Source organism: Cariama cristata, unplaced genomic scaffold, assembly GCF_000690535.1.
Source record: "Cariama cristata isolate BGI_N322 unplaced genomic scaffold, ASM69053v1 scaffold878, whole genome shotgun sequence".
NCBI classification, from domain to species: domain Eukaryota; kingdom Metazoa; phylum Chordata; class Aves; order Cariamiformes; family Cariamidae; genus Cariama; species Cariama cristata.
Window position 1 is genome coordinate 18439 of NW_009629214.1, and position 12607 is coordinate 31045.

Sequence of the window (12607 nt, forward strand, 5' to 3'; positions counted from 1 at the left end):
CTTCAGAAAACGCAGGAATCAATACCTTTGATTCCAGCATTTTAGTCATAGAACTTATTTGAAATATATACGTACATGTATGCACGCATACATGTCTGTACATCTTTGCTTTTGAGATACATCTTCTGAAAATCCAGCTTTTCTCAGGAATGACATCCTGGCACCAAAATGTCTGAGATGTATCAGAATTGCTACTTGGTTATTGGAAAATATAGGTCTGGAGTTGCAGAACCGTGACTATGGGGATGAACAGAAGCCAGGCAATCTCTGAACAGGAGTTTCATTTCTGATCACTCCTAGTGGCTCAAGCCGTAGGGACTGGAAATAACTACACTTCCATAAGTAGCTCACCATCTCATAAATGATACACACGAAGGAGTTCATGAGTCAATCTACTTGTAAGAAAACAGATTCCTGCTAAGCACACATCTTTGACTATGGAGAGAATAATGTACAAAAGAGGCCTCATGTAAAAAAAAAAAAAGGAAATACCTATCTTGGAGTTTGTTTCTTGAGCCTTAAGCCTATTTTGCCAAGTCCATGCAGCACGAACATTTACCTCATTCACTCTCCTATCAAAATGACACTTTCTGAACACACTATGGTTGTTTACTTAGCCATTCTTCAGGCCTATATCACAGCAAATTGTGGCACTGTGCACATTTCTAATGATGATCTTCAGCAGTATTTTTTTTTCACTAACCACTGGCTTAAAAAGAAATGAACTATGAGGTCTGGATTCTGGGACAGACAGAGGACATTAAAAAACATGAAACGAAAAATCCAACATCAAAAAAATATATTAAAAAAAAATCAATGGAATCAATGCCAGTTATTACTGCTAATTTTTAGAGATATGCACTATGAGCAGTCTTCAATTGTTTATTCATAGTTTCATGATGCAAGGAAGTGATTATGACTCTCTAACTGGGTACTTGTGGGTGATTCTTTTATGTTTAAGAGTACATCAAATAAACATAAATGCCTATTACCCCATTTAAACAAAGCAGTCAGGTTTGTCAAGCAGTTGCCTCACTTTGTCCTGCCACACACACAGAACAGAATTTTTTGGTAACAAACAGTGGTCTCCAACCTGGGGCAAAGTCCACCGTTGCGTAAAGACCCTGAAGAGTTCCACATCTCAAGTGAAACTGGCTTGCACCATCAGTTGTGAACAGCACCACCTCATCCCCAAGATGCTGGCGGAAGAGCTTCAGAAGGGAACGCAGATAGTCATAGTCGCAAGCAAAGTAGCTTCCATACTCATTCTCTACCTGCACAGCAAAAGCAAGTCAGTAAAGCAGTAGCCAATTTCAGTCTGCATCTGATACCAAAAATGGAAAGCCCAAATCCAACCCTCCTCTTCCTTTGATGGCAATGCTGAAAATGTCATTTTAACTCCAGACCTGAGGAGTAAAAGAAGACAATGCTTCTAGACACTCATTCTTCTCACCTCTATCTTACAGTGGAGGAATCATTGCGTGGAAGTAAGTTATTTTCCTACAAAGTCACCCTCCACATAAAAATCTCTACCCTAACTACTTAGCAACAGTGATCAAAACACAGTCTCTATTAAAAATGGGGAGCTATGACCCACCTCCCAGGTAGAACAATAAAACCATAAAACAGGTTGTGACATGATCAAAACTGCAGCAAAATTGGACTTCCAGTACAGAGACACCTACAAGGCGCTCACATGAACAGCAAAGCCTTGCAGTGGACTCAAAGGACTGAGGGGAGAAGGAAAACCCTGCTACTACTAAGAGGTACACATCCTGCCCCTTTCTCAAGGGCATGGGCTTTCAAGCTCCAGATCCAATGCCATGCACACCTGAAGGTTATTTCTGAAAATCATGTTATAAGCATCTTATTTCTGCTGAAGAATAATTTCACCCAGTGCTTTTGCTCAATAGACACAATACATTGCTCAAGAACAATGATCTCGGGCATATTGTAAGGGTCTCCTACCCCATCCTGTGCCAACGAGGGAGTTAAAAAAAAATTATAACAAAGCTTTTGTTATGGTCAAATATTAAGAATACAGAACAATCACCACTGCACATCTAGAAGGAGTTTAAGAGAGAAGTTACTCAGCATGAATGCACAACATTGTGTCCTGAAACATTTACAGCTTAAATTAAGTGTGAGAACTAAAAAGCCTAAATTTTGAGGCCGTTTTTGTCACAAGTTTTAGGGTTACTCCATACTGCTTTTGCTTCTATGTGCAGGTACCCTTATTCCCCTTTTTCCTGTCAAAGGGTTTCAGGCAATTGTAATGTATTTTGGCTTTATGCCAGAATCGGCATGAAACTCAGATCTAAAAAGCTCCACAAGTTTCCTCTATGGCTTTCTACAGTTGTGGGGAACAACTTTGATAGAGCAGACAAGTGCTCTCTGAATCCTGGAAACAGTGCATTCAGTTCTTTAGGATAAGGGATTTCATCAGAATCTTTCAGCTACCTGAACTGTTAAGGAACATCTGTGACATCAACACCCAATGCCCATGGAGTATCTGCAAGAGCAATATAAGCATCCATGCTGCTTGGGTTCATTTAATTTTCAGGAAGTTACCTGGACCATGATGACTGGACCTCCATTTTGATAGAGGTGAGCCCTCATCTTTGGCAAAAGGACACCCATCCACTTCTCTACTGCTGCCAGGTAGTCTGTGATACACAAAGTATAAATGTTCCACAACTTTTCTGCTTTTTTCTAGTTTTTGTTTTAAATTATATATAGGTAGTTTTTAGCTAGTGTTCTAAATATGTAAAGTATAACAGAATAGCATTTAATGGACTCATGCGCTCTTATACTTGTTCATAAGTATCAGCTCCCAGTACAGTTTACTAAAAAATAAAACATTTAAATACTGATTAACTTTGAAAATCACCAGAGAGACTTCAATATGTCTCACACAGGTTGTCCTAATACATTTCAACAGGAAAACAAATTCAAATGCTGCTACGTGTACTGTTTTTTAAAATAGATAATTTATCCCACAATGAGCAGAACTGAAGTCAGATATGATATATATCTTTGTCCCCTAATACACACTCCAATAACCACAATAAAATCCTGTTTCATCTCATCCCTCCATGTCTGGTCCATGACCAGGTAGCACATAAGAATACTGTAACTAGTTCTGGAATTACATGCACACTGACCAGCCAGGAAAGATTCCCATAATGAGCGGCCAGTTGGCTGTTGCAAAACTGAAAAACACAAACCTGAAAGCTACCTGTCTCTTCCTCAATGGTGACAATAACTTCTCTTTTGGCACCAGTTTTCATGAAACTTGTCAATACCTTGGAAACTTTCTACTCTATTTTCTTTGTTCTATATACTTCTTGAATGCACAGTTCTAATTAAATGTACTGAAGATTTTACAAGATTACTAGATAATTCATATTTCAGCTCAAATTATGGCCCCAAACAACAAGTCACCTTGCTGCTGAAGCATATTTTTGCTAGTCTTTTTGATGCCTCTACCTGAATCAGAAGACCTGAGAACAATAGATCTCTTCTCCAACAGCCATGCAGGAAGACCTCCCTGGGAAAAGAAAGAGAAAACACTTCAGTGATCATTTTTAGGAAATGTAAGAATTTAGCCTTCTAGCAAAACATATACTGAGACCTGAAGATTGATTTTCTACAAGTAGTAATTCCCAATTAAAAAAACAAATACAAAGTAAGCTTGTGTTGTAAGAAGTCACTCAGTCTGCATGGATTTTAATAGGCTAAACCAAGAGTCTTGTCCAAGGAAACACCAAGAATGTTTGTCTACTTTAAGACAGAAGTACATGCATTAGGTTTACCCTAGAAATGAGATAACTGTTACAAAAGGTTGTACCATGTCCCACTCCGCACAGATGTAAGGTCCAGCTCTCAGGATAACCAGCAAACCAGTGTCGTTAGCAAGCTGCAGGAAATACTCTAGATCTTTGTCACCAGAAAAATCATACATGCCCAGCTGGGGTTCGTGGTAGTTCCATGGCACATACCTATGAAGAGAGAGGATCACCTTCCATTAGGAAACTGAGATTAAACAAGAACTCCGAATAACAACTGCTTGCACCACATGCCTCAGAGATCTGTATTGCTGAACTGTTCTTCAGATCCGTATAATACAAGAATAATTCTAGACCCTTTCTTCTGTGAGGTGTTTCATATGGCAGAAGGTGTTAAAATTAATACTGAAATAAGGCTTAGTACTTTGCAGTATGTCTGCAGAGTCCATACCAATGCAAGAAGAGGTTTTGGTAGTGCCATTTTGAAACCATGATGTCTATTCCGAATTTTAAGTAGTTAACAGTTTTGATGTTAGCAATTCAGATGCCAGTTGTCTAGTGGTGGGAGGTTTGTGAAGAGTTGAATACTGTAAGCCACTCACAAAGGAGGTGGTCAAGAATGAGCTTGCCCAAACCAGCACGTAACTCTTTGCAAATGGTTCACCGAGCTTGCACAGGGAACATCAACTAGGCTGACAGGTCCATGCTGCTGCCACTACAAAGAACTTAAAAATGCCTAAGCCTCAAATGATATTGCATCTAGGTCCTGAAAGTTTTCATTGACCAGGAGCAACGCAGGTTCTGGAAAACCAGTATGGGAAGAACAGTCAAGTTAGAGGATGCTAAGGTGCCCAAGAGCTTGGACAAAGTAAAACTTCATTTCAACCAAGTAATAAAGCTGTCAAACAAGCAGGTAGCCATGTGAGAGAATACGTCTCTTCTACTTCCAGGACTTAGGAAACCACAACCTCGCAGAACATCTCACAGAAGATAAAAAAAAAAAGTTACACTTGGTTGCAAGACAACAAAGAAACACGTTATCTACCAACTACCACGCGTAGTGTTGTAGCTTATGGCCCGTGCTTGACAACCATGAGAGTTTTGGTTTGGTATAGTACTAAGTGGCAGTCATATCATAGACAGACATTAAAATTAGGGATGAGTATAGCCTGAGCAGGGATTCAAGAAAATGAGAAACTCATTCTCTATGCATTTACTTTTTTGCACATAGGGTTGTAATCCCTCCAAGAGAACCACTGCCACTGCTCCAGAGAGAACAATTTTGAGAAAAATTTGTAAAACTAAAACTGTGGTTAGTCAAGCAAAGATCCTCTCAGGCAACACTTTTCTTACTGTCTGGGTTTGTTTATATGTTCCAGAGTTAATTTTGTAAGAACTACCCAAGAAGGAAAGAAAGCACAGAAAACACTGCTTTCAATAAGCAAGAAAAACAGTAACCATCACATGAGCACACTACTGAAATGGCCACACTCAGACATAGAGGCACATGAACATCAAATACAAAAATTATAATCTTTCAGCAACATTAGTTAATATTATAGCCTCACAAATGCCAAAGTTATAAGCCTCTGTTTGAAAAGATAAAGCTTAAAATTTGTATGCCAGGATGGAGTGAAAGCAATACGCTCAGGCATCACAATGCAGATTTTCTGCACTATGTAGTATATTTTATTTCTTTGTCAACCTGTTCTAATTGTTTCCGAAGCACACGATTAACTCACTTGTAAAACAAATTAAAAGTGTATTTAATCAATATATGAACCATGTGAAAATACCTTTACCATTAATTTAGTTTTGTGCATTTTGTCTAAATTTCAAGCAGAGGAGCAAGCTGATTCCTGACATTTAGGGTCAAATTAGATAAAGTAGAAAACTATTTAAAACAAATGACCGACCCACCTTAAAGAAGCCAATACCAGAGTATCGTATTGTGCTTTCTTGCCCTGTTCCATATACCATTACCCAGGTTATCACTGCAGAATAATTTTAGTTTGCTCTAAACTGTAACAGCTATGTTATTTTCAAAACTATTGCTTAGAAATACAGAATTCTTTTAAGTTATTATGTATGTGAATATGGATTTGTCAAGGACAGATAAACCTAACTCCATTTGTTCACAGGAAGATTTGCCTAAAGGATTAGAGAAAAGGAAAAAAGGTGATGTCTCTTGGCTTAGCAAGGCTTTTGGTACTTTGCTGTATGACAACCCTATAAACAAACAAGAGGGAAGTAAAAAAAAAAAAAGCTAGTTGGTATAACATTAACATAGAATAAAAATTAACCACAAAAGAACAACCAGAACAATCCACAATTTGCTGGGAAAGCAATGGAATATTTGGTGGAGTATCCCAAGTCTCTTTGGTAGGTCTGACTATATCCAAAGCTTTTATTGACTTCTACGTGATGTAATGCACAGCATGCTTTGCAAATGGGGAGCAGCTGCAAATCTGTCTGTGAACATGATCAGGATTCTAAGTGCTCTTAACTAATGAGCAACATGGTCTGATATCAAAAAGGATTTAAGAGTTACCACTTTTTAACTCCTTCTTGCCTAGGAAAAGGTAAAAGATCCAAAATGAAAAAGACGACATATGGAAGTGGTATTAATAGGAAAAGGGTCTGCAGGTTCCACTGAAAAGTACCATCTCACGAATCACCAACACAACACTGCAGTAAGAGACAAAGCTCTTTCTGGGAGAAATTAACAGGCACGTTGATGTAGCAACTCATTTACCAGAAAATGCTTCTAGCACAGAGCTGCACCTGTTCGAGCAGCTAAATAAAGATGACTAGATATTAACCTCGTAACTGTTTCTCACTGCCTAAAATACTACTACAGAAAGACAGCAACTGGTTATATTCCTTTCTCTTTAGGCTACCGAACAAGTTATAAATAACTGGTAAGTAAATTACAACTTAATACGAGAAAAGCATTCTAGCTATAATTTAACTATACCTTGTAACCTGTTAGTTACAAAAATATATTCATTGGAGAGTTTTATGAACTTGTTCTGGAAGCAAGTCTGAAGGTCTAAATATGCTTAATAGTATCTGAGGTGAGGACAAAAGGGTTTCTGCAGCTCCCTTACGCTCAAGGTGGAAGATGACAGAAAAATTCTTCTAGAAACAGTTTTCATTTATTTATTTTCATTTATTTATTCATTTTCATCTATTCTCTTCTCCCCAGTAACTAGCGATAGGACAAGAGGAAACTGTCTCAAGTTGCACCAGGTGAGGTTCAGGTTGGATATTAGGAAGAATTTCTTCACTGTAAGAGTCGTTAAGCATTGGAACGGGCTCCCCAGGGAGGTGGTGGAGTCATCGTCCCTGGAGGTGTTCAAAAAACGTTTAGATGTGGCGCTTCGAGACATGGGTTAGTGGGCATGGTGGCATGGGGTAGGACTTGATGATCTTTGAGGTCTCTTCCAATCATAACGATTCTATGATTCTATGATTGTATGTTCCATGCTTTCCCACAAGGCTAGAAAAAAAAGCATGTTTTAGTGGAGAAGGGAAGAAAGTGAAGGAAAAGATTTATGTGAAATGCTTTCTTACAGAATGAATCATGATATAAATTATTTGAAAGACTGGTCTAAAAACTGTTACTAATACTGGGGGATTAAAGTGTATATTTTCTACAACTAGCAATGGCCTCAAATCACTTTAGTTTGAAATTGTTATTATTAGCAAGTATAATCGCTATATACCATTGTACAAATGTATAGTCATTAATGCTATACTGCTTCAGCTACAGAGTAATTAATTTATAAAGGATGCTTCAGCTACAGAATAATTAATTTATAAAGGAATACCACACTCCTTTTTCAAACCTGAAATGTGGTATTTCTTCCATATTTGAGTAATAGCATTTCCTCTCCATCTACATACAATTTCTAAGCTTCATCCTATAACCTTCCTTTTCTTTAAATGTCACAGTCTTCCTCTCCTATTTCAGAGATGTCAATAGGTAAAAAAAATAAAATGCTTAAACTACTTCAATGTACAGGATAATTCTCTCTGTAATAGCAGGGTTGGTTTGTTCGTTTGTTTATTTTTAATAGTGTAAAATTAAATAGCTTGTACTAATTTCATAAATAAGAGAGCAGCATTTTATACACACTAGTTAAATTACACATGAGTCTTTAGAAAAAAGTAAATTGTGCTTATATTTTAACTAATATATCTTCTAAACAACAGCACTTTCTTAGAGGGAATTTCTACAGGTTTACAGTTTTAGTCAACAAATACAGTAAAACAAATAAAATGCTCAACATTCTTTAACTTTCTATGAGCCTCTAAGGTAACTGCGGAGTCTTCCAGGAAGCTGCTCCACAGATCTGTAAATCCTGTAAATATTTAGCCCCATCTAGTGGTTGTTTACCTCGTCCCTGCCAAAAAAAACAAACCACACCACTAACTTTTTCCAGATGTCTTTGATAGCATTCGTTTCTAGTTGGCAGACACAGTTCAGGCACTGAAATTGAGGACAGTGTGACCAGATGCCTCTGGATGCTACCTGCTGAGGTTGGCAGTGGAGCTAGTAGGTACACCTCCCATCATCTTCTGGGATGTCACACCAACCACAACATCAAATGTCAACCTGCTATTTGGAAGGTTTAGGTCTTGATATTTTAAGCTTTGCTGTAAGATCAAGCTTCCTGTCACCTGTTTTCTCATAGTCTGTTATTGCTTGAGATGTTTCCAGGTGCAGATAGTTATATACATATACTGACTTCACCTATTCAGGAGCCCTAGATGAGCTGCTGACTCAGTCATCAGCTGAACAATGCACCAAGGCACAGCGAGTCTTTTGGAAATGAGGCTAAAGAACAGGAAGAAGAGCAGGTCTGGCTTGCTTTGACCGAAAGGTATTTATGAGGACAATCCTGTAATAAAAGGATCCTGTTTCCCTTGAAGTGGTCAGCCCCACTGGGAGCACCTTGATAAGAACAAGGCAGGCTCCTATATTTCTAATTATAGCAAGACTCGTCCCTGTCTCATGGGAAAAACCTCAAGCAGCAAAATCAGTCTTCAGAAGTGGCCCCAAGGCTGGGAGTCCAACTACCACATTTTGCCGGACAGCCTGGCAGTGCTGCTGCCCATTCCAGAACAACTTCACACAACTGGTATCTCAGTCCCTTGCTAATAGTTTTACTGATCCAGGAAAGAGTAGCAGAAGAGAAAACAAAAACACAACTAAATAATCATCTAGACCAATTTCCATTTTTACCAAAACCACACAAAATCACAGCAGAATTGTTTGGGGTAACATGAAAATTTATTGCTTTATCTCAAATAATCAAGAGCAGTAAGGCCTGGCTATTTGCAAACTTCAAAGAAAAAAGGGGTTTGGTGGGTAGTTTGTTTTTTGGGTTTGTTTCGTTTTTTAACATTGAGAGCAAAAGAGAGAGATCAGTGTCAAATGGAAAGATGCATGAATTTGATTCTTGTAGAAAATGCAAGGCATAGGGGTACTTTCTGCTTATAAGATACACATTTAGGAGCTATCTTTTAGCATAGTAGAAAAACAGAAAGATAAGCAATGATGGGGGAGAAAGTTAAAGAATCCCAGTTTGCTCTATAGAAAGAAAAGGAGGTTGTAAAAAAAACTGTTATCTGTCATCGGTGATCCAGCAACACCACCTAAGGCCATAGGTCACATAACCACAGGGCAACACTTGCTAGCTGTACTGTGCCTTCTGTGCTGAAACAGAAACAACTCCGCTCTGGCAAGACTGACAGAGATCAGTTGAGGCCAGCAACACAGGACAATCTCCACTCCTTCCTGCACAGTGGAAGGACACTAATGCAAAACAGTAAAGCACAGAGTAAGAGATCTCAACAAGTAGGGGAAAAAAAAAAAGAAGAGAAAAAAACCACCCATCCTGTCAGTGGGAGATTACAAAGGAAGAAGGAAGCAACATGAAAAAAAAAACCCAGCCCCATAGCAATTCTGCCATTAAACAACCGTGATGGGGGAGCAGGGAATGGGAAAGAAAAGATTCCTATCTCAAAAGACCAGTGACGCAGCAGAGACATGAACAGGCAATTTCAAAGAAAAAAAAAAGAAGGCACTGGTTGAAAAACCTTGAAATAAACAGAGCACTGAAAATATTATGAGTGTTGGGAGGAAGAGGAAAATAAATCAGAGACATAAGGGAAGCATGAGAGACCACATATCATAGGAGTCGGAGAGCCACTGCCAGGACCCAGGCTGATCTTAAAGCCAGACATCAAAAGATATAATCTTCAAGTCCATTTGAGATTATTTTTATTGCAGCAAAAAATAATTACATGGGCAATTCCAGCAACTCTGTCCTGAACAAGTGTGTCATTTAAACCCATTGTTCTTATGTGATATGAGGGAATACAGAACTTGCTTGCTTTATTAGAAAACAACAAAAACCACCTCACAAAAAACACCCACCAACAAAAAGTCACTACATTATCACAACACAGGGGAAACTTTTAAGACATACAAAAAAATAGAGAACCCTAAATTTGAAAAAAGCAACTTCTTTTCTTTCCCTGCCATCTGTTCTTCACATACTAACTGTTACTAATCATATCCCCAAGTGCACAAGGGAACCCTGCGACTTCCAGGTCAAACAAAATACAGATTTCAAAGGAGAGGACGGAGAGATGGTGCAACACTCCCGCTGAGCAAAGCGTCCTGGCCCCCAGGGGCTCTGCACTGTCTGGCAGTCTATAGCACACAAGCAGGCTGTTTCAAAGAGAAGCTCTAAGCCTTGTAATGATTTAGGAAAGAAAAACAAACATGTTTGGGAATGACAACAATTGCTTGAAAAGACTGTGCCTTATGCTTTTCTACCACTCCTCTCCCCTTGTCAAGGGAGCTCTGGCAAAAATAAGAGTAAGCTGCATTTTTTTTTAACCTGGGCCTTACCTGTTGTAATAAGTACACAACCAGGTAGACAAGGACAAGAAAGATGGACTAAAAGTTTGGCACACGCAACTGAATGCTGTTTAAACTTTTTTTTTTTTAAATAAGTACACCTAGTTCCTAACCAACCTTCTACATAGGCTGTATTAAGAGGCTATCATCCCCCCTCACCTTGTCTGCCTTTTGACCAGAGATTACAATGGCCTTGGCAGAGGCAGAATACATAGAACCATTTCATAGTTGCCAAAGTTCAAAGTCCAGCAATTTATTTCAGGTTACATTTGCACCCTGGGTTGTGAAGCAAGAGGTATTGCCTATCAGCAGGGAAATGCACTGTTAGCTATAACCTGCCCAATTGCCCCAGTCTATGCTGTTAGATGTCATCCTGTACCACCCTTCACTTCTTCGCAGCTTTCTCACCTATCACTTAAAAATTAATAAACAAAGTGACAATGGTAGCATTCCACTTCTCATCCATCTCCCAGGACTAAAAATCACTTTGAAAGTCAACAGCTACTTACGTTTGAATGGCATCCAGTCCCGCCATCTTCATCTTCAACAGGCGGTCTTTCCAGTAATACCGGGGCACCCGTGAATAGTGAATGCTACCTGAGATGTAACGGAAAGGTCTCCCATCCTTGACAAAGCAGTCACAGTCATAATCAATCTCAAAACTCCTCTGGGGTATATTCTGTGTACAAAAAAAAGAGAACAGTCTATACAACATCTGTGAGTTGTCCACAATAGAAGATACAACAGCGGTAAAATAACTGATGGTGAATGGTTCTTCACTAGCTACACACAGACCACCTGAGCCTAACACACCAAAGGACTACAATACATCTGCCAATCACTTGGCAATGACAGGATTCACTACTACACCAAAATATGCCACACGCATTCTCCACTTTTAATGAGTATATAGTACCATCTTTCCACAGTGATACATTCTGCAGTTGCCTACACAGGTACATATGAGGAGGAATTAATTAGGGGAAATTTCGTGAACGCCAACACTTTGCAGTCAATGCTTCAACTTACTAAACTGTTGGAAAACACAACCCTAATTCCAACTTAACCTCACGGTCAAATCTAGAAGCAAACACCAGCTGGGAGCTTTTGAGGAACAAATACCACATTCTAAATGCTCCAGGGCACTGATACATACATGCTTGAAAGCTTCGTTTCTAGTAAGTATAAAACTGTTTGATAGATAGTCTGGTGAACTGCATACATTTATGTAAGTCACTAAAAACTAATCATTTTTGGAGAAAGTCCTACTTTCAATACTTTTCCAGCTATGCACACCCAAACGAGTGAGCTTAAAAAAGAAGTAGGTAAATTAAAAATAAGAATCTGCACTTCCTAGCTGTAAGAAAAATACCTTAACTTCAAGAGGGTAGGATTACTCCTCAAGTGAGCCTATGATCTTAGTAAGACTTAAATTACTATGACCAACAGCAGTACTTCTTTTGCATGTTAAAACCAAGGAAAAACAGAAAACCTTTTGTTAAGTGCCTGGCCCTATGTCTTTAAGACCCTTTAACTTTTTTTTTCTTTTTATAAAAACAAACCTTAACATCTCACATCTTACATCTCTCGTATATCTTTGTCATCCCTGTCACCGGTACTACTTTGTCCTTCACACATCACTGATTAGTTGGTTGGTTGTCTTCATGTTGTAAGACCTTGCATTTTATCAGATTCATTACTGAGCACATTAAAAAAAAATAAATCCATTTAATGAAAGATTAGTAGGGATTTATGAAGTAAAATCACGAGCCAGCAAATATAATCAGTTAGTTCTCAATACTTATGAGAAAATAAGTCAGAAGTCAAGGAAATAAACCTCATTGGATATTATACTAATCCAAATAAAACACACCTTTCAATA

At 38.6% G+C, this 12607-nt stretch overlaps 1 protein-coding gene across 1 annotated transcript in view; it reads right to left on the reverse strand.

Moving 5' to 3' along the window:
• Nucleotides 1-11404, reverse strand: part of GLB1 (galactosidase, beta 1) — a gene marked incomplete at its 5' end in the record, with an annotated part of 28287 nt that extends 16883 nt beyond the window's left edge. Inside the window, 5 exons of the mRNA XM_009705066.1 lie at nucleotides 1094-1274; nucleotides 2572-2666; nucleotides 3490-3550; nucleotides 3851-4001; nucleotides 11235-11404. Coding sequence (XP_009703368.1) covers nucleotides 1094-1274; nucleotides 2572-2666; nucleotides 3490-3550; nucleotides 3851-4001; nucleotides 11235-11404 — 658 coding nt within the window. The remainder of the gene's footprint in view (nucleotides 1-1093; nucleotides 1275-2571; nucleotides 2667-3489; nucleotides 3551-3850; nucleotides 4002-11234) is intronic.
• Between the last annotated feature and the right edge of the window lie 1203 nt (nucleotides 11405-12607).